We start from the raw sequence: 22,278 nt of genomic DNA, 5'->3' as shown, positions 1-22,278 counted from the left end.
ACTTTGCGTGTCCCTACGGACGGGCACCCGCCCCTCCTGCCGGCCGGATTTCGCCCGGGAGACACTAGCTTCGTGAACAAGTGCCCAAGCCAATTCCCTCTGTAAAGCCCCTCAGAGCCCTCCCCTGCCCTCAGCCTTCCCGACGCTCGGACCCACACCGAAAAACCTCTTGACTGCGGCAAGTATAGACTGTTTTCACAACAGAAACGTCTCGGACCGGCACTTCGGCAGGTGCTGTTTAGCCCAAGTCATAACATTGAAAGGAATAAGATGAATGTGTCTTTACAAACAGGTGCTGTGAATCTGCTTGTAGATAGGGCCAGAGACTGTAGATAAAGAAGTAACAGGAGAAACTACCAGTTTCAGAAAATGTTACTAATTGACAGGGACTATTGCTCAGCCAAGGTCATGCTAAATTCCTGAACTTCGAGAAAAAGAATAGACTTGATAGAGCTATCTTATGCAAGGGGCGGTGTGTGTGCGCACACACGTGTTAAGGGGGAGATGTAGTAGGCAAATCGGGAAGCCTGTACCTTCCAAGTACCTGCCGAGTACCAAGCCAGTGGAGAAGGAAAGAGGGTGATGTGGCTGGGAAAATCAGTATAATTGTGTCCTCCAACAGTCTGAGAGACCCCATGGGAAATGCCTCATGGCCTCTCCTTTTGTTCATGAATAAAGTTACAGGACCCTTCTGTCTCCTTCTTGGACATAAACCTCTCACGATGTGAATTTTTCTGCACACCACTGTAATGGTTAACATTCTTTTGTTCATTTAAAGCCAATGGGGCATTTGTTTGCATATTGCTTGTAAGATTGTATCAGGAACCCAAGCTGTGTATAATTAATACATGCATTTAGAACAGTCACAGAATCACGTAAATAAACCAAGCTTTTCAGTTCACCTTTAAAGAGGAAGGAGGGCAACAAGCTGCAAAATCTAACCTGATGAAAATCTGATGGTACACTGGTACCTCTACACTGGTAGAAGTATTATACTTTAACCACTGTAGCTTGCTTCACACATGTGCCTTTTCATTTAGGCATGCACACCTGTTTACTTTTTTAAGTCTTCAGCAATCCATAAGAAAACAAAAAAAAAATTAATCACTGTTTAGAATCTTCTACAACATAGTTTTTAAAGGGAATGGATACCTTATTTACCAAGGTTTCTGGAACCACTTACAGCAACACAGTTCTAATAGAACCATCTATGTTTTATAAGAAAAAATGTTGCTCCTTCTTATACCTGATTAGCAGGTATTTAGTGGCTTTTGCTTTCACATGTTCTCTACCTGCTCACAAATCTATCTTTCATTCTAAACCTATGATAAAGAAAATACAGTTTTCCATTCTCTGTTGCAAATGTGCAAAGGACAGCTTCAGCTTTCAGAACTTTTGGGAAGTTCTCAAAAACATTAAGTTTTTGCTCTCTAAGCTGTTATTTACTTCCTTAATATATTACTATCGTATATAATTCATTACCTTATTTACACAGATAACAAAGTATTTTAAATAATTTGTTTTCTAAAAAGATGTTTGTATTAGTAATACAGTATCTCTTCCTTCCTTTTCCCTATTTACTTACTTAACAACTTACCTCATTTTGTACCAAACCCCCAAATCATTTGGGAGGGTGTGATGCAAAGCGATGCCAAATCCCACAACAGTTGTGTCCAGACACAGGTGTGCTGGAGTCCTAAGGTCAGTGCTGCCTTTATGTGCCACTCTTTATACTAACAGCAGTATAACTATGTCCTTTATGGAAGTCTTAGACCTCAAAAATTGTATATTCCTGCTCTGGCAAGGTTAGTGCAACCTTCCTATGTTTGAATTATGATATGGATGGGTTAACATCTCTGTTTACTAATTGCTTTGAATTATAAATGTTATTAGTCATTAAAAATACAGGAGACTGCTAGTAGCCTGAGTCAAATATACACATGAACTAAAAATCTCTGTGTGGCTCCATAAATTACCATGAAACCTTGAGTGAGAGACCTCACTATTTGTGTCCTATATTCATTTGTTATAAATTTCCCTCTATCTTCTGTTTCTGTGCATTTGAAACTTTTTACTGAGAAATCTTCCTTAAGCTACACTTTGGATATGCATTTATAACTGGCTTATAAGATGCAGTACAATCACAATGCAATCCTCTTCTTCTACTGCCTCCCCACGACCATTTCCCTTTCCCAGTCAATACACTAAAATCTCAGGGCGTAAATTTTGATGGAGGGTCAATGTAGATTTTGGCACATTTGCAGTAAAATAGAGATTTGGAACTAAGAGGAAAAAATGACCATTAAAAACGCCCCAAGTAATGAATAAAATATCTCTATTGGTTGGTGTTCTATCTGTGATAAAGCCAAAGTGAACGTGTAAATGATGTACTCAAGCAGGAGGGCTGCTGAGGATAAGATTAACAGAAATCTAATGTTTAATTTTAGCTTATGTTCAGAGCGAGTAAGAAAAAAAAAAGACAAAACTATGCATGCTAAATGCAAGAAATCAGGCAGGCAGCACAGTGTCTGTGTGAAACAAAGTCACAACTTTCTCACACTGGCCTGAGAAAGTATGGCCTGGGAAATCGTAAGGAGGAATCCAAACAGTCTTTGGAGAGAGAAAACAATCTTTGCAGGTGTTGTTTGTCGCCTTGTTGTTTTCTTGTACGAAACAGTCAAGGGGTGTTCCCAATTGTCCAATGATGGTGATGTGTTGGTTTGATGACCAATGAGAGGTTTACTTTTTCGGACCTTCTCGGAACTGTCTATAAAAGAAGATCTGGAAGAATAAAAGGTGCTCTCTTTTGCAACTAAGGCTAGAGAGTCTGTGTTGTCACTTCATTGTTCCTAATGCAGTGCTACGCAAGATCATCATATATTTCCAGAAACTAGCGACAAACTGACACAATGTGCGGGGAATATCTGTGGAGACTGCCATTGTCTGCATTTGATGTAATTTATTAAGGCAGCAGATACAGTTACTCAGCCATGCAGAGCTGTGGTGACCGTTTACTTGATGCTCAATTCATAGACTAGCGCATTAACTTAAAATGGTTTGTACATTAGTACATTAAGGTAGTGCATTAAGATTTTCTCAAAACAAAAATCAAAAATCTCATGACTAAAACTGTCATGAGCTTCCACTGCACATTAGAGCAGTTTTACCTCCCATCAGATACATCCTGAATTTTTGTCAAACAGATCATCTTCAAAAAGGCTCTACAGAAGAACACGTTGCTGAGTAATCTGTAATACTTAACACTAAGCAAGTGATTCAGTGGACTGGTTCTCCTTACCTGCAAGAGAGAGTTCCTAGGCTTGTCTTTGTGCTTTGTTTCTTCTTGCTCAGATGATTGCTCCACATTTTTATACTGTTTTCACACATCTGTGTGTAAGCAAAAGTAGAAATAAGAAACATTAAAATAAATATTTGACAAAATATAGGCTCCTGGCTGAGCCAAGCAGTGGATTATTTTGCAAGTCCCTCACCTGTAAAGGTATATGAACAAAGAATAACTAACAGTAATAACATGAAATAGTTGCTCAACTAAGTTTTCTGGCTAGTGAGAGATTGACCTGCTACTGCTGGTTATTTGCCCTGCTGTCACCCAAGAAACGGGATTTTAAAAGGTAAACAGATTATGATGTTTACTTCAACCAAAGTCTCTGTGAACGTAAGACTTGAAGGCAACTACTGAACACAAGAGCAAGGTAGAATTTTTTTAAGCTACGGCATGGTATTTTTGACTGTCTTAATATAATTTATTAATTGACTGAACATGGTGATACAGAAGCCTCTTGCAGGATTCAAATGCTAACATTTGTACAAAATCAAACATGCTGGCTGTTTTGCAATTTACAACAAGCTGTGAAAAAAATCTGTAAAAAATTAATTAATTTGTGACAGATTTTACTTTAAAATACAAAGTGAAGAAAACATCATATGAGCAAAAATAAGTGTAAGACTAAAAGTTTTAAACTCACATTTCAGAAGTGCTTAATTTAAACCAAGACCTTAAAATCTGTCAAGCTTACCTCAACAAATCTAATAATATCACAGAGAAGTGTTGTGCAATGTACTGTCAGCACCAGATACTCTACACATCAGTCCTGGAGACTGGAAGCAAAGAGAACAGAGAAAACAATAATCCTGTATCGTGTATGTATTATTACAGTAAATCACAATAGGAAGTATAACAAATTCCAAAGCATGTAGTAAAAATTACTTTGGTTCTTAACATTCCACACAAAATATAATTCCTGTTTAAGGATAAATACAATGAAAAACTAGTCACATTGGTATGAAACTATTTAATCCCTTAAAAGATGCCATGGAAAGTGAAACCCTTGAAGCAGCAGCAGTTTAATTTTGTTATTAAAAAACCAACAAAAGTCTCATCAACTAGAAATTTCCCTGAATCATTTGTGCAGACCCATGCTTTAAAGATGAACCTGCTGGACTTCCTAAAATTCCAGTAGCTCATACTTTTAATGAACGACCTCAGTGCAATCCATGCGCGGGCAAAAAGACTCAGGAAGAACCTGACCACCCTTACATTTCTTCACATTGTTGCAATTCTTCTGCCTTCCCAGTATTGAACTAACACCCTTCTGCTGCTGGTGTAGTCAGGACTCCTCTAACAAGAAGATTCCAGCTATGTTTAAATACCACAGCAGCAGTGCACTGCCAAGTTCTCAGATACCTCAGGGAGTTATGGCACAATCTTTTTTTCTCCGAGTATTTTCTCAGAGTTGTTTCATATACAAACTAGGTGGGAGCTGCAGCTTACACTTAGGTCCTGCAATACAGACAATTTTCTTTTCCTCCAGCTTCTGCTACCAGTTCTTAGGCTCTGGATCTTAGATTTTTATTTTTATTTTTAAATATATAATTCCTGGGGTTTGGCTACCTTGGAACAACCTATATACAAGTAATTTCATAAAAACAGGTAATTTGATAAAATCATCATGTCATCTTGTCACCAAGTAAGAACACTTTTAAATAGAGATAAATATTTCAAGCTTATTTTCACACAATGCTCCAATGCTTTGAAAGTCAGATTGCTCCCTAAGCAGTTACGTTGCCTCTTAACATGCAAATACATCACCTCTCCACAGTTTTTGAGAGTAGGAATAAGATATGCAAACAATTGAAGTCCACACATCAATGGTTTCCCCACGTGGAACTCTGCACCCCTATGAGTGTAGGAACCCAGAGAGAGGATGCCAAACAAGTTGGTCCATGCTCTGAAATCTTCTGTGGGACATAGGCCATCAGACCTGCTGTGTGGCTTTTGATTTTGTGTAAAAGTCACTTCAATTTCCACACATCAAAAAATATATCAGAATGCAGTCAAGCAAGTCTGCCAGCTCCCTTTCAACACTCCAAATTTTGCATGCAATTCTGTGTTCAACCCATATTTACTGAAACAATTACAATACAATGTAGTGACTGAAACTAAATGGACCACTCAGGCTGAACCTCTATTCAGCTAAGGAAAGGCAGGATCCATGGCAACACACTCCTTAAAATCATTACCCAACTGTTGCAAAACATGTGAGTATGTAAAAATATTCTTAAGAAAGAATATCCATTGGTATTTTGATCTTTATCTGCTTTCAAGTGTAACCAGCAAGACAGGAGATTTAACTCATGAAACACAAAGGACTCAGCAAGCTCTAGGTGATGTCCAAGTGTTAGGAAAGCAAATTGCTTTTTGAAGAATTGTCTTGTTAAGGTTTAGCGCTGGACATGTTTCATTGTTCTCAGACCCAGTTAGCAAAGCTTGGGAAGAAGGATGTACCACTGTGGACATAGCAGCTGTCCCACATTACACAAAGGATGCAGAATTTAGGGTCCATAATGATATCTGGCAGAATTCCCAAGACAAGGCAGAAACAAATTAAGACCACTCAGTAACCGCGCTGAAAAGTGCTCCAGCTGCCCCCCGGCAGGGGCAGATCCCGACCAACCCACGGAGCACCGACCCGAAAAACCCACCGGCCCAAAGGAGAGAGACTCAGCATGGGATCAATTAGCACGATAGGAGAGAATCATTGACCAGTAGAAGATAGAATACTGATTGGCAAGAGAACTGTGTAACTTGTAGCCAATGAACACTAATCCCTTTGTTTGCTAAAATGTATAAATAGAAAAAAGCTCTGATAGTTGGGGCGCTTGATCTGTGGATTATCAGGGACCACCCAGGGTTGTGCAACTCTGAAATAAGATACTCTGTCTCTCGCGAGTGTGCTTGTTGCACACCGGGCGACCAATCCGGTTTTTGCGGGCAGCAGTGGCAGCGCTGCCCAGCCCGCCGGGGCTGGAGGCGGTCGTGCGGGCGGCGGGTGAGGGACCAGGGGCACTCGAGGCCCGTAAGGACCACCGGGAAAGGGAAGCCTCCTTCCAGCCGGTACTTCCGCCGCGTCCCGTGCCCGCGATCACTTCCAGGTCGGGAGTTGGCTTCCGGCGGGATGCGGGGGACGACAGGGCCGCGCTCGGTCCTCGCCGTGCTCTGAGGGGCCGCGGCAGTCCGGCCGCGAGGGGGCGCCGGCGGCAGCGCGCGGGGGGCCTGGGTGGCGCGGGTGGGGCGGGCCGGGAGCAGCGCCCGGGACCGGGCCGGGTTCGGGCCCCGCTGGTGCGGGGCCGCCGCCCGCGGAAGATGTGGGCGCACGTCTGGGGGTTTCTGTATAACAACTACTTTCGGTTCTGGCTGAAGTGGATCCTTCGGCTGCTGACCGGGAAGTGCGAGCTGCAGCGCCTTCTGGGCGGCGCGGAGGCGGGCGCGCGTCGGACGCTGAGCGTAGGTAATGGAGGGGCCGGGGCAGGGGCCTCCAGGTTACCTCGGAAGCCTCGTGTAGAGCTTTTTCCATTTCGCGTGGAGAAGACTTCCATGAACATCGATTCCAGCCATTAACCCAGCACTGCCAAACCCACCACTAAACCGTGTCTCCCTGTGCCACACGTCTTTTAAATCTCTCCGAGAAGGGTGGTGATTAAACTACTGCCCTGGGCAGCCTGTTCAGTGCTTTCGGTGTTGACATTTTCCCTCATATCCAACCTAAACCTCCCCTGGCACAACCTGAGGACATTTCCTCTCCTGTCACTGGTTTCCTGAGAGAAGGGATCGACCCCCTCCTGTCCACAGCCTCCTTTCCAGTGGATGTGTAAATATACCCACCCCCCCCCCCCAATATATATACACACATTATATATATATAAATTGATATTTTCTCTCCTGACACCTTTTCAAATTTGTTTTTGTTTTGTATATGAAATTGGTGCTTTAAAAAATCCAAATCTACTTTCAGCGTCGTACTGAAGAGTTAAAAAAAAAATCTGTGTAAATGAAGACATTCTGTTACCTGATAACCTGCTCATTTTAAGATTGATTAATTTTTTATTACATGTATAAAGGGGATGTAAATTTTTATAATACTTATATACTGCAAGAACGCTTATTGTCAATTCTTTACAACGGTTCAGTTTATCTATGACATCTACTTTTTTCCATATTGCAGAACATTCACTGGAATCATCAAAAAATAAGGTAAGAGATACTGGAGATGAAGCTGTAATAAAACCTTTTTTCAGAGACAGATCCCTGAAAAATCAGAGAAAAATAACACATGCATTTACATTTTGAGAGGGGTAAACTGAAGAGGAGTAAAGGACAGAGGGAAGAAAACTTGGAATTTTGTGTTCTGTATGCTAGGTTTAAGGTTTCTCAAAAATAATCCCATGTCCCTTCAAATGTTCGTGTCATTGAAATCTCAGCATTGTTAGCTACTTGTCTTCTAATTCTGAAGCATTATTTTCTTGGCTGCACTTGTTTCAGTTCGATTAGGAACAACATATTTCAATTCAGCAGGTGAATGCAAATAAGAACCTAGACCAAGCAACTCTCCAGTTTTGTATTTATTCTTTATACAGCTCCTATGTAAACGTCGTTTACAGACTGACAAAGTTACAAATCATGCTTTCATGTAATTATTGCAAATCTTTTCTACACAGTTTGAGCCAGTGCATTGTAAGCAATTACATTGTAATCAATTAAACTGATACTTTTCCTCTTACAGTAAGTAATACACACAACAGATATACAGAAGCTGAGCAATTATAGTAAAGTAGATCATGTCTTCATTCCTCATGAAGATTTTAACTGTGTTAATTTTCTAGGTTTTACGAAATGCTGTACATGTGGAAGAAGCTGAAGTGGAGAAGTGTGTTAGAGATGTAATGAAGGAAAAGAAGATTGAACTGAAGGATACAGGGTGTGTTTGGAAACCTCTCCCTGTTCTCACTTGTTTGCATGTTCTTCCAGTTGTTTAACCTAATACAATATTTAGGCCATTCAGCATAAGTATTCAGAATGAAATCTGAAAATAAGGTGTGGTTATGTCCTCTTCAGTTCTAGAAAATAAATTGCAAAGTTTTAATTCATGTGGGTTTGGCATTACTATATCTCTGTTTTGCAAATCCTTTCTGTTACTCCATATTTTTAACTAGTATGATCATTGCATAGGTTGATTACAAAAACTGTATAATTCCTTAGAAATATTTGAGATAATATAGTGATGCCTGATTAATGCTTGCATTCATGTGCATAAGTAATTAGTGAGTGATAGGGAATAATCAAAATTCCAAAGTCTAATGAAATTCTTCTTTGAAACTGTAAGTATTTCTGATAAAGTTTGATTGCAAGACTTACAAAAAGTTTGGGAGTAGGTGAAGGTACAACAGTCAGGATGATATGTGGAATTTTCTTGTGTCATAACAGATTTTAGCTTCCCCCCCCATAATTTAAGGTAATGGAATCTGACTGCAGCACTGGAATCAGCTAGAGATGTTTAATGTATGTAAGATCCATGTAGCAGTGTACTTAACCAGTATGCTGTAGTTTGTAAAGACAGACATAAAGCATTTCTTAATTCTGGTGTTTACATTGCATTAACATAAGAAAGGTCTTATCTGGTAATTCAAGCTAGAATTTGTGGCTGAATAGGCCTATTTAAAAAATTCTCTATGGTGTTTTGTTATTTCAGGTTTAAGACAAATTTGCATATATCCTTGCTACAGATATCAGGTTATAAAAAACTGTATTTGAATGTGGAAAACCTAAGAAAGATCCCGTATGATTCAGAAAATGAAGAACACGAGGAACAGTTAATTGAGGTGAAATAATTTTTAAAATACACGTGCTGTTCGTTTTTTTCCTCTCCAAGTCAAACACCTTGAAAGAACTTATTGGTAGCATTCTTACCAGCTGGTCTATTTAAAGCTCTTTTCTACTTAAAAATTGCAAAGCCATAATAGAAATGACACATTAATATAAAACTTTAAAGAAAGAAAAAAGTAAACTAGAGTTACTTGCAATGGAATTATTTAATGTGAAATCAGATATAACAGTATATAAATAGAAAAATAGATTTTTGATGCATCACTGAAGAATCACTACTAAAAAGATATATAGCCTTGTGCAAACATCTAACTTTGCAGATTCAATTCTAATTCTAATTCTTTGCATTCTTCAATTACTAAATTGAAAAAAAAAGACACTAATTTTTTCTTATTACTGCATCCCAGTCAATGTCAAGGAAGATAGTTTGATGCTGGAAGATGAAAATTACTTTCTTAGCTCTTCATATCTCAGTTTGCTGTGGAAGCCCCAACACTGACATGTTAAATGAGTATTCATTGAGAATTTGTATTTCAGTTTGTAGCTGTCCTATTACAAAATGATGCATAAATTAATTTCTGAGGTGAAACAAGTCTTGTTCTTTTTGGTATTCTTACAGCATCTTTGTCTGTGAAGGGAAATGACCACATTTAATGTTAAATGTAATAATTTTCATAATTGCTGAAGTGAGCCAAAGTAGCAGACTCCAGATTGCCACCAACAGAAAAGAGCAGCATGCAGATTGTACTCTGTTCCCTGGTGAATGGTTTCTAGTGTGCAGGAGCAAGTGTTCTGAATTATGTGACTTGGAGTACTTGAGCAGAATAACATGGAAGTATATTTGTGCAGCTCTGGAATTTGCTGATGCCTCACGAGAATCTGAAGGCCAGAATCAGCAAACAGTGGTGTGACATCGGCTTCCAAGGCGATGATCCTAAAACAGACTTCAGAGGGATGGGGCTGCTGGGCTTAGTGAATCTGGTGTAAGTGAAAATAAGTATTTAATTCCTTTTGTAACATATTTTCAGTATCTGTATTTTCCATAGTTAATGCTATTTCTAATAAAAACTGATTGGAAGCAAATAGAAAGCAGTATGTTCAAAATTCCTAGTGGCTGCACACTGTAAACACATGATGTGGTTGGGTAAGAAGTGATGGAAGGGATAGAAATTTGCCCAAGACACCTTATTTTTTGTTGCTTTATGATAGAATTGGTAGGTTGTACCTAATTTGTCAAAAGCTTTAAAAATTCCTGAATGTAAAAATTCCTACTGTAATGAAAAATAGACAAGTTTACGTATCTTTGATAAGCTAACTTTTCATCTAGGTTGAACTTCATATTTGATGTTCAGATCACAATGATTTATTTTTTTTTACAGTATTACTTCATGGTGAATATAATTTAATTTGCTACCTTTTCCTTGGCTTTCATTTTGTGCCATTTTCCAGTTACAGTCTATTTTTCACTTTTAGTTTAAAGCTACAGATATTAATCTTGACATTAATGCAGTATTTTTTTTCAAAGAATTTAAAATAATATTTCACACTGCCAGGTATTTTAGTAAGCATTACACCAATGAAGCTCGTCATATCCTTTCTCGGTCAAATCACCCAAAGCTGGGGTAAGTCACTCTAGAATTTTTTTCTGGCTGCTTCTGTGTAAGAACTTAAATGAAGACTGCTAAATGTGCCCAGAAAGTAAAGATGAAAATATATGTGTGTTATTTTCCATTAAAGAATGAAAACAGGGTCAAAATAGAAAGGTGTGAGAAACCAAACACAGAAGGCAATTTCTAGCTGGAAAGTGAGTGCAGCTTTTTTTTTTTTTTTTTTTTTTCCTTTCAGAATGGATTTGTTGGGGCAAAAATTGGGGCAAAATGTCATTATTTAACACAGTTAAATATTTAACCTTTAACATTTTAGTTAATTTTATTTGTAATAGATTAGATTTAAAAATTCATACTTATTTTTTACCTTCTTACTGATCCTGTGTTGGGATAATATAGATTACCTCTTAAGGTCCTTTTTTCATCATCTAGGTTTCTGCTCTGTAATAAGTATTTACAAACAGGTGTTTTGTTGTTGTTCAACTTTAAATTTGTTTTTGAAAACTTGACATATTTAAACATTCACCTATTTTACAGGGAAATACACTCTCAAACCAGTCAGATATAATAATCTAGTCCCTAGTTAACTTGATGACTTATCAAAAAACAGGAGCCCTTCCTGACTGATTGTAAATAACATTACCCAGCTCTGTCATGAACAGGATATGTGAGAATTTTTCTCAACTACATAACTATATCATTGGCACAGATTTATTTTTACTTTTCCTTCCTCCACAAACTGTAGCTGTTGTTTAAGAATTTCTGTTATAATGCTTTTTATACTATGTAACAGAAAACCAGATTCTTTCAGCTTGAACAACAGGTTGAAATAGCTGTTGCATTTACACTGCAACAATTTTTTTCACATCCAATTTTTAATATTCCAGCAGATCTAAGGATTTCAGATTAACAAGTTGAAGTCAGTGTTGATTAGCTTTGCCATCTCAGTATTACAATAACTTTAACATGGTTGGATGCACCAGGTCTGTAGATTGGAATCAGCTTATCAACAGGTATTATAGGAAAAATTTCAATTATCACAGCTATCCTAAAGCAGAGTGTGCTTTAAGATATCCTAATATCCTAATTCTAATATTTAGGATATCCTAAAGCAGAGGGAAGCTTTTAAGTGTTTCAATCCATAATGTAAAAGCATGATTCATGTTGCAGATATTCCTATGCTATAGTTGGGATCAATCTGACAGAGATGGCATACAGCTTGCTCAAGAACGGTGCTTTAAAGGCTTATCTCTACAACGTGGTCTCTGGGTTGCCACAGATGAAGCACTTCCATCAGTTTTACTGTAAGTATCTATGGCTTCTCTAGTACAGACAACTCAGGGTAGGCCACAACGTAGAGTTTGGGTTCTTTGGAATGCTCTTTGGAGTTCATCTCTTTTCACATTAGCCAGAGCAAGCTGTTTGTCTTCTGCATCAGGTATTGGAAATGTACCTGCTGCTTAAACATTGTGCTGCAGAAATGTACATTTAAGGATAATTTCTCTGGCTTTCTATATTTTAGATATTCCAGTCTTAAAACTGAATATTTGCAGGTTTATTTTTTTATTCATTATTACAGCATCCAAAAGCTTGCTGTAGACTGGGATGGGACAGTCCTTGTTTTAAGGGGTTGAAGAGAGTCCAAAGCTTCATTCTAGGAGTGGTTAAATCAAGGCATGAAATTGTGGAGGTAATTTTTGCAGATCTGTATTTTATTTTCTTCACAGGTTATCTAGTTTATGAGTTTGACAAGTTCTGGTTTGAAGAAGAACCAGAAAGCATTATGCACTTCAACCAATACAGAGAGAAATTCCATGAAAAAATTAAGGGACTTCTACTGGATTACAATGTGGTACTGACCTTACAATGTACAAAGAAACCTTAATTCCTCTGCAGTATATGAGGTTCTGCATCAAAAATTGAATGATGCATTTGGATGGAAGTTTTGTGTGTTTCACCAAAAACTGTCTAACAATGGAACTTTTTTTTTACATTAAAAAAAAGAAAATTAGCAAAATTCAGTTAAGAAAGCTTGGACAATCAACCTCTGTTTACAGGTATTTTTATGCTATTCTCCAAAGGACAGCTTTTTGAAAAGGAAGTGAAACAAAACACAACCAACAAACCAAAACAAAAAACAGCCCACAAATCTCGAGAACCTTTAGATTGTTTTACTTTTTTTACATTTTCTTTTATACTTCTTGGTGCAGGAATGTGAAGCAGGTATTTATGCTTCATCATATTTTCTATTAATGGGTTTGACTGTTAATGGTCTTTTAAAAGACAGTTTAAGTTCAGCTTTTCAAATTTGAATTTAAATTCCAGCCTTTTAATATAACAGTTGAATTTGAGCTTTTAGTTGAAATTATTGTGCTTCTAGATTTTTTGTGTTCTTGTTCCTTTATATGTCATTGATCACTCAACAATGTTAAATTTATTTGTAATTAAGAGGTACTCAAAGGAGACTTATTATTTGTTTATAATTTTGGAGAAAAGGCTTAATCCATCAGCATATTGATGTACTTACTAGAAATTATTTCTGGATATGGAAGTTTATCCATGGATTTGTACCAGCCAGTTCCTATGCTTGGAAGAAGTTTAGTTTGCAAACAAACAAAAAGAACCACATGTCATCAGCATGAGGATAAGATTCTCAGGCGAAAGCTACTCTTTCTAAAAGTATTCCTGTTGTAAAAACTTTTGATTCTTTCTAATCTGACTTCAAATGCTTAGGATGATTGACTTGGAATTTGTCAGCCCTTTCTTGTAGCAGCTAAGGGGGTATTCTTAGTGGGAGGTACTACAGATCTACTTTGGCCCTTTCATAAACTTAAAAAAAAAAAAACCTTTATTGCAGCTGCAGTCTTTATCTTGTAAAAATAAATTCACATCAGAGTACAAGTCTAAAAAAAGATGTATTTTCCATGGAAGGGGTGCAACTTGGACGAGTTCCTTAGTTTTTCCATCCTCAGACAATCTGATAGATAGAACTTCATGTCTGTATTGTGACTTAATTATTGCTTAGAGCAACGTTAAATGGATTTGGTATGACCATCACTTTCTTTTCTAAGACCTTCTATTAAATAAGTGCCTTCTGCTGTTTCCAATCAGTTTTTAAATTTTGATTCTTCTAACTAGATCACAGCCTTAGGAACCTGAGTAATTTGAGAAAGATTTTTTCACCATATATCTAAATAGCTCAGTAGCACAAAATTTGTATGCTGATACAAACTTCCATATTTGTTTTAATAATCTCAGGTAAACTAGTTAATTTCTAGTCAATGACTACTCGAGAAGAGATTCCTGAAGAATATAAGCATTGAACACAATTAATGCAAGCATGAGGCAAAATAAAGGAAAACACCTGCCCCGCCCTGCCCCATTTTGTAACAAGTGTTATAACACTACATAAGCATGAAATATAATTTGTAATACTGCATTTCTTGGAGATCATCAAAATCCACCTGAACATGGCCCTAAGCAGCCTCCTTTGAGGGACCCTGCTTTAGGCAAGGGATCGGACTTTGTGATCCCAGAGGTGCCTTCCCACCCCAGTAATTCTGTGAGTCTGTATTGTGTCAATAGTGACTTGTTGCACTGCATCCACCCTTGTGCTCTTGATCCCTTAAATTCTGTGGATCTCTTGCTGGTGGGGAAGCTCCTGATCAGGGTACACAGTACATGTATATGGGGTAGCACAGTTCTCTTTCTTTTATACCTTAGGTACAGATATGTTAAATGTATTCAGGGTGGGAAGGATTCAGTCTCACCTGAGTTGGCTTGATGCTGTTCCACTGATATAAAACAAAATCCAAAAAACAACAACAACAAAAAAAAACCCACCATGAAGATGTGCATAGGGAGAGTATTTATGGTTTGCCCTGGTTTGTAAACTGAACAGCTGAACTGACTAGCAGATTCAAACTGACAATGGGAGGCCCAGTTCTTTTGCTACTCCCCCATATGTGGATCCTGGAATACTCACCACTGAAGAGCTAAGGTCCTGTGGAGAGCATTTTATGATTCAGGTCCTGTGGTGGAGCTCTCTTTCTCTGAGCCTTGCAGACACTGGACATGCCAAAAATCCAACAAAGGAAGTGGAAAGCGAACTCCTTCCCAGTGGCCCAAGTGGTTACTTTCTAGCCCCATCTTCTATTGAGTTTGTCTTCGTTAATAATTTTCTCTACTGCTTGTAGATCTCCTTTACAAGCAACATACAGCTGACTTTTTGAATTCCAGAAGTGACCCCAATTATGTTCAGCAGCAGCAGCAGCAAAGGAGATCCTATTTGTTTTCATCTGCTGCCTGCCAGCTACTAACAAAATTGTTTGAGTCATCTCTAAAGGCTCCCCTGAGCTGTGCCTGAAAGCTTTTCTTTTTGCTACAGTTGCAAAAGTAATCTACAACCTTGTCTTTCTAGCATTGAAACTTTCACTGGGCTCCTTGTTCAGGAGACTGACATTCAACTGTTGCTCAGGCTTCTAAAGCCCAACCATAGAGTCTCAGGGTTCCTATCACACACCTGAGATGTTTTAGTGTCAAATGTAGTTCAAGCTTTTAATAAGATGCATATTTGCTAGTTTTTTTCCTTAAATCAATGAGTGATCTGGAAGTAAACTGTGGCAGTATACAAGGAGAAAAAGTAAACCCAGTCATCCTCAGATGAGTGAGACATAAGAGAATACATTAGTTTGCATGTAGTAATTAAGGTGAATGTTTATGTTAGGCTCCAGTGCACCTTCCCAGGAAACAGTTAGAATTTGCATGTGGTTTTGTATCATCAACTAGCCCAGTAATTCTGTCTAGGAGTCACTCACTGTATGTAGACCAGTATTGGGTGTCCCCGTTTGCAGCCCTAGTAGGTTAACTGTATTGCAGTGGTAGCTAGAAAATGTATTGAAATAGGTAAAATTGTGTTTAGAGAAGGCAAGAACAAGGCTTTACTAGTCAGTGGTATTTTATGCAAACTGTTGTAGGGTGACAATCTTAAGGTTATGGAAGACAGGAAATAGAGGTTGGTCACTTTTCTGCAAGTTGATACAATCTTTAACATCAGAATTTGTTGCTCACAGGTTATTCTAAAAGTCTTAAAAACCTCAGTAAATTATTATTTATGAACCATAATATTTTAAATACATATTGTCTTACTAGAACTTGCAAGTGCTGCTAGTTTTGTAACTTGATGCCTCTTTAAAACATTCACTATGTGAAAGCTTGTATGCAATGGTATTAAAAAAAACCTGGAGACAAGGTGGTTATCTAAATTTGTTGTTCCTGTAGCAAATGTTCAACAAGCTACCTTCACTTTTGTTCCTTAGTGTATGCTTAAAACATGATGCCACTCTATGAACAAATTAATCTCAAGATAAGCAGAGGTTTCCTACAAGCAAATGTAAAATCTAGTCTTTCAGTAAGTAAACACATTGCTTCAGAAGCAGCTAACTTGATAGGAAAGCCATCTGAAGACAGTGCTACATAGGAAGAAAGAAACCTTGTTTTTAAACTGATTGTGCTTCTGTCATTTGATACAGCCATGTAAAGAATAGGGCATTTTGTCCTAAAGGGCAATAGTAACAGGGGCAAATTTAAACGCCCCAGGTAAATAGTTTTGGACTTTCAGTCTTTGAAAAACAAAACAAAACAAAAATGCAAACAAAAATTAAACACACACACAGCCCCATTGGTTTTCCAGATTTTCTGTCCTAATTTAAATAAAATTTCACAAAAGAAATTACTTAGAGCCTTGCTTTAGGAATTATGAACAAAATGTTTGTGTTTAGTTAGGTGGGAGTTGAGCAGTCAGTATCCTTGACAATACTGCTAGTGATGTGTGGTGAAGATGTAACCAGTGGTTTCCTTCTGTCATTATTGTTTGTGTTGCTGTAGTACCATGGTGATTCATCTTTGGACTGATGTTTCTTGTGCCAGTCTAGATACTGTCTTTCTCTAGGGAATTAAGAACAACTCAGCCCAAGACAACTTGTGGGCAGTTTCTTCTTATGACACTGTGCTTAGATAGCTGCATATTGATAGAATTCCTGTTTACCACAATATAAAAGCAATAATGTATACTGTGATGTCTGTGTAATAGAGATGTTTACAATGGTTGCAAATAAAGAATAGTTTATTCCAAAATATTGTCAACAGTCTTGTCTTTGGCCTGCTAGAAAATGTAACAATTTTCAGTTTCATGCACCTGCACTGGGATATGAGTGCAAGCTTTATCCTAATTTATTCTTTCCGCCATCCTCCTGACTTGCCTCCAGCTTGTTTAGAGGTCCTTGGTTCTTGACTGTTAAGCAGATGTACTCTGCTGTAAGTGCTAGTGGTTTGTTACTGCTTCATTTCAGTTGCTTTTAAAATCCTCACTTGAAAAGAAGCTCTGTCTTAAGCTTTAAGGAAAACAAAAGTGCCAAAAAAAGAAAAAAAATCCACAACACAAAAAAAAACCCTAATCAAACCCAAAACCCAAAAAACCCTGCAACAATAATTTTATTTGAAGGTCCTGGAAGTTAATTCTCAGAGGCCACTCAAAATGTGAGTGTTTTGAGTGTTTTTGTTCAGGAGGAAAGAAATTTAAAAGCTGGAGAACAACTCTGGAGAAAGAGAAACCCTCAAGCGTTGATGGTTTGTTACTTTTTTTCAGACTGTATCTTCTGGCATGCCTTCATACAAGCGATGTTAAATAATTTGCTTGGGATTTTTCTATTTATTTGTATCTCTCAGGCAGCTTTTGTTTCTTCTCCTGAATTCTGGAGAACAAATGCTTCTATTAATGTACCAAAGTGCCATTCCATGAGAACTAGAAGATCTCATCTGTAGCAATTTTTTATTTCTACAGAATCACAGAACAGGCCCTGCCACTACAGGAGCATCCCAGTCCTCCAAACTCCAAATGCCAGGCTGATCAGTTATGGAAATATGTTATTTTAGAAAACAGAGATCTTGAGTACCACAGGAAAAGAAGAACTGGAGCTTAATTGTCTTTTGAGGTATCTGCCACCATTTATCAGGAACACCTTGCACTGCTGTTAAGACTGACTAAGCTGTTATTTCACAGCTTGCATTCCCAGCTCTAAGCCATTCTTGCACAGTGATGCTGTTGCTATCAATACATGTTGCAATTTTCTATTATTAACCATTTTCCAGTGTAATGTTCACTGCTACATTTTTGTTTTGTTATTATTTGCTATCAGGCCAATTTCTGGCTTTACTATTGAATAAATCAGCATTTTAAATTGTGGCAGTTTTGGCTGGGGTAGATTTAATTTTCTTCCCAGGGCCTGGTATTGGGACTGTGTTTTAGATTTGTGCTCTACACAGGGTTGATAATACAGAGATGTTTTTGTTACTGCTGAGCAGGGCTTACACAGAGCAAAGACCTTTCCTGCTTTTTGAGCTGCCACACTGGAGGAAGCTGGGGGTGCCTGGGAGAGTGGAAGGAGACCCAGGTTGGACAGGTGACCCCAGCTGACCAAAGGGATATTCCAAATCTCGTGACACCATGCTCAGTACCAGACCTGGCTGCACAGCCTTCCAAGCAAAAGCACCATCTCTTTGCCTGACCAACTGCTTTCAGGCTGCTCCTGTTCTCTCCCACAGTTCCTTACATGCCACACCATATATCCCACACCATTCTCCACCATCTCAATTTATGACACAACACCTGATTTCTACTGTAGTAGAAGCTCCACCATTATTATGTAAAAACCCATAAAGTGCTTTTCTCTTTATAACAGTTTTGATGTCATTTTTCCAGGTTTTATAAGTCACATAATGACCTTCTTATCTGTGTAACATAAGTTGTATAACACAAACATTTGCAAGTCTCCACCCTCAGCTGTAACACCTAGAATTCACTGTAAGATGCTACAATGAAGGATGTAAGTGCCACAGAACTTCCAGGTGTTAACAGCTTCTGATTAAGCTGAAAGACAGACTGGAAAAAAAAGCCATACAGAAATATCCTTCAGTTTTTTCTTTTTTTGTAGTGAAAGTTCTAGATAACATAACCTATAAAAAAAGTTCTAAAATAGCAGCCCTCAAATGAACTCTACAAATTCACAGAATAAAGAGACTGAGACAAAGCACAAAAAGCACAAGACATAGGTACTTCTGAAGCCATACTCACTTTATGTGTAACACACCTGCACAATACAGTAAGCCTTTAAAAATACTTACATTTTCCCAAAAGTTTCACACCACTGTATGCTGGTCAGTTGAATTCTTGTGTAGCTTTCTGTTCACCAGCTCCCACACAGCTACTAAAGGAAAGGGCACAGCAGATCTTGTCATCAAATAGGCAACTACCAGGTAGGTGGTCCTGATCAAGTGAGCAGCCTCATCCAAACAAACCTGGGAAAGATCAGCTCACCTGGCTGCTACCTATTGCAATGCCACTCTTAAAGAGGACATGGCTCACACTTGAGAGCTTTGCTGATGTGATCAGGAAGGTAAGGAAGGCTACTAGACCAAAACAAAAAAAAGTTGCAAATGGGCTCATGTAAACCAGAGATCCACTTGTGGATGCCTCTTTTTGTTGCAGGTGCCTGAACAGCAAGGTAATTCTTGTCAGCCATTGCATCCCCAGCTATGTGGGTGGAGTGGGAACAAAGCTGGCAAGCCCTTCAAGGATAAATGTTTTGGAGTTGTGTGTCCTGTGTGTCTCTAGGGGTGTGTGTAAGCTTGCTGATAGGCTTAAATTCACTTTAACATAACAGACACCTAAAAGAGAAATATTTTAGGGATCTGCAAACTTAAAAAGGTCAGTAGTCCACTTAAGGAAGCTGAAGACTTCTATGACAGCTTATTCAGCTACCAGACATTATAATAAAGCACCCCACTCTGTCCTTGGTATCTTAAATTAAAAGCAATAGTATTCAAAATGGTGATTATGGCTTCATATTAATATAATTATTTGATACATATGTAAACTCATCCAGTCACAGCAGAAAGACTACAGTGCTTTTTCATACCATTACCCGTAGACATACTAACATTTGTCTGTGTAATAAAGCACAACCACCTCATTTTCCCTCTAGCATGACTTTAATAGTTAAAAATCAAAATCTGTGCAGAGTGTACTTTATTTGTTCACATTACCTATTTGTGGTTAAAAACCACTTCATCTGACAGTTTAAAAGCATTCTTTTAAAACAAAAGAATTAAACATAGCTTGTGCTAAAAAAATCTGCAAAGTTACATGGATGCAGTATTATCCAGGAGTATAAAAAAATCAATGGTATTCTACAGAAAATATTCTCAAAACAGCAAATAAAGATTAGGCATGTAGGCATGGTCCTGAAATGAACAAATATGAATTAAAAAACAGCTAACAAAATTTTTAAAAAAATCCTAAATATCTGTATAAAAAAAGCAAGGATTCAAAGTGCAGGTGCTCCAGTTTCCATTTTAACATATTATTCAGTTAGTCAATACAGGATACTATTAATTTCATATAAAGTGACAGTGTTCTCAGTACGATTTAAACATTCAGTTACATTATCTTGCAGATTTTTTTTCATTACTGCTGCTTTACACTGCAGTAAATAAAGACTTATGCAATACAGACTTTTATTTTTTTAATCTAACAAGCATATAATAGGTTGGTGGTAAAGGTTAGTTTTGAGAACTAAGCTATATTTGCTGTAGATCCAGCCTTAGAAGTAGATATATATATATATATATATAGATATACTTTTTTTTTTCCTAAGCTTTTAAAAACAGACTTCAAATTTTGAAAAGAGACTCTACCAATCTGTTCTGGGACCTGCACACACTGTCTTTGGAGAACACCAGCAAAGCTTCCAAGTCCACTGGTTAGGAACACGGCCCTGGGCAGGGTCATGCTGGAGATCTTCCTTTGATGGCTGCAGCTGGGAAAGGGCTTTCTTTCTGCTGAACTCAGGGAAAGGCAAATGGGCAGAAACCATCACATGTATCCACATTTGCTAATGTGGCAGCTAGGTTAGGATGGACTTCTCACTTTCACTTGAGCATACCAGTCTCAGGCAGAGGAAGTCAGGAGCCAGGCAGGCATCACTTAAGTGGTCTTTCATATATTCAGAAAAGTAAAATCAAATCATATGTCCAAAGCCTCTTTGAAAAAAAAATATGAAATAAAATTATGCTTCAAGGATGTTGCCTGGAACTTATTTTTACCTGAGGCCCTTTTCAAGTTGACAGTGTCCCTTTAAATTTTAGGTTCTTCCTATTTTGTTATTTTTTTTTTTTCCCAAGCATCTGATCTCTATGTATGTCTATTTTTAAAATGCACATCAATATTGGCATTAAGTTTACATTTAGAAATTAAGAACTAATCTTTACCATTATACACTGACAGCAATATTAATAATACACACACTTCACTGACAAGCGTAATTTTTTTTCTGTATTTTGAATAAAATTTGCATGTGTAACATTTCCCACAGAAAGAGTGATTATACTTGAAGATAGTTATGTTTGCACCTCAACATTTTCACATTAGTGAAAACAACTATGTTTTGAAAATACCAGGGCCTCTGCCAGGTACTAATAAATAGAGAATAAAAAGAAAAAATGAAATAAAAAACCCGATTGCCTTTTATCCCGACATAGTAGAGATTTCATAGTCACTGGCTGACGTTATTGGTTTACCCCTCATCCTGACGTTTTTAGCATTAGTAATCCTAGCCATCATGGACACAGGCTTGTCAAAGTATCTGACCAGTGCTGGCTCAGTCAAAAGGGAGGCTAAAAATTGTTCAAAGGTGATGGCCCAGTCCCTGTCAATGCTTGTGCTCCTGTGGAGGGCAGGGGTGTGGTTGCTCCGCACTAGAACTGTGTCTTCCCCAATGTCCTCGCAGTGCAGCTTCTCCTCCTCATGTGAGCCTGCGCTCAGCACTGAGTAGGAGGACATGGAACTGTCGTCTTTCGTGTCATCATCGGAAATGAGCATGGAAGAACAGACTCCATTGTCCCTGGGAGAAGAGTCTTCCAGCTTAATATCTTCCATCTGCATTCCCAGGGCACTGTCAGTGCCAGTGGCCTCCTCCTCACTGGCCACAAGGCTGTTCTGGAGCGCCTTGTCCTGTGCCAGGGGGTACTGATGGTGCTCTTTCTTCTGGAACAGCTCACTCTGAATGGCTTTGCTGTAGTTGTTGCTGCTGTCTGTGTCATTGGGGGGCTGCACGCTGAAGAGCTTCCCAACCTCCCCAATCTCCAGGAGCAAGCTTGTTACAGCAGCTGTAGCATGATACAGGTCCTGCTCATTGGGGTCTTCACTGAACATGTTGTACATTGTCTTGCACAGCTCAATGAACTGCCCCTAAACACAGGGGGAAGGAACATTAACAAGAGCAGGAAAAAATCATGCTGACATCTTCCGAATCAGTTTTCAAAGTCTGGGATTAAGGCAGGACACAAGAGTTTATGTGACTAAAGTGAAACTTGCAATAACCCAGGAGTTGTCTAGGAAGCATTTTCTATGACTGGGCACCCAGATATGCTGTG

At 38.3% G+C, this 22,278-nt stretch overlaps 3 protein-coding genes across 8 annotated transcripts in view; 1 reads left to right on the top strand and 2 right to left on the bottom strand.

Annotated features, from left to right (window-relative positions):
* MGAT4D (MGAT4 family member D) overlaps nucleotides 1-15,114 on the bottom strand; it is a 60,295-nt gene extending 45,181 nt beyond the window's left edge. For 2 of the 3 annotated variants that reach the window (XM_086889816.1, XM_086889817.1), the window contains exons 1-3: nucleotides 14,774-15,105; nucleotides 4,038-4,119; nucleotides 3,299-3,387 (exon numbers count right to left, since the gene is read on the bottom strand). The gene's annotated coding sequence lies outside the window, so the exon portion shown is untranslated. Of the gene's footprint in view, nucleotides 1-3,298; nucleotides 3,388-4,037; nucleotides 4,120-14,773 lie in introns of all 3 variants that reach the window. The other variant, XR_015286983.1, reaches the window with a different exon arrangement.
* On the top strand, nucleotides 6,567-17,707 carry ELMOD2 (ELMO domain containing 2). Of its 3 annotated transcripts, none has more exons than XM_086889818.1 (8): nucleotides 6,567-6,809; nucleotides 7,524-7,552; nucleotides 8,182-8,276; nucleotides 9,048-9,177; nucleotides 10,031-10,164; nucleotides 10,735-10,803; nucleotides 11,959-12,092; nucleotides 12,516-16,923. In XM_086889818.1, the coding sequence occupies exons 1-8, from the start codon at nucleotides 6,665-6,667 to the stop codon at nucleotides 12,671-12,673; spliced, it is 894 nt and encodes a 297-aa protein (XP_086745944.1). In that variant the 5' UTR covers nucleotides 6,567-6,664; the 3' UTR covers nucleotides 12,674-16,923. The 3 variants fall into 3 exon arrangements, with proteins under 3 accessions (XP_086745944.1, XP_086745946.1, XP_086745945.1); XM_086889820.1 differs by lacking the exon at nucleotides 12,516-16,923 and adding an exon at nucleotides 17,630-17,707 and having other exon boundaries at nucleotides 6,583-6,809; XM_086889819.1 differs by lacking the exon at nucleotides 10,735-10,803 and having other exon boundaries at nucleotides 6,583-6,809.
* Nucleotides 17,708-19,817: 2,110 nt separating this feature from the next.
* Nucleotides 19,818-22,278, bottom strand: part of TBC1D9 (TBC1 domain family member 9) — a 49,321-nt gene continuing 46,860 nt past the window's right edge. For both annotated transcript variants that reach the window (XM_086889802.1, XM_086889803.1), the window contains exon 21: nucleotides 19,818-22,093. In XM_086889802.1, the coding sequence (XP_086745928.1) occupies nucleotides 21,371-22,093 (723 nt within the window). In that variant the 3' untranslated portion in view covers nucleotides 19,818-21,370. The remainder of the gene's footprint in view (nucleotides 22,094-22,278) is intronic.

This window comes from Cyanistes caeruleus, chromosome 5 (assembly GCF_971803275.1).
Source record: "Cyanistes caeruleus chromosome 5, bCyaCae1.hap1.1, whole genome shotgun sequence".
Classification (NCBI taxonomy): Eukaryota; Metazoa; Chordata; class Aves; order Passeriformes; family Paridae; genus Cyanistes; species Cyanistes caeruleus.
The sequence above is the reverse complement of the archived record's forward strand: the minus strand, read 5'-3'. Positions and strand labels throughout refer to the sequence as shown.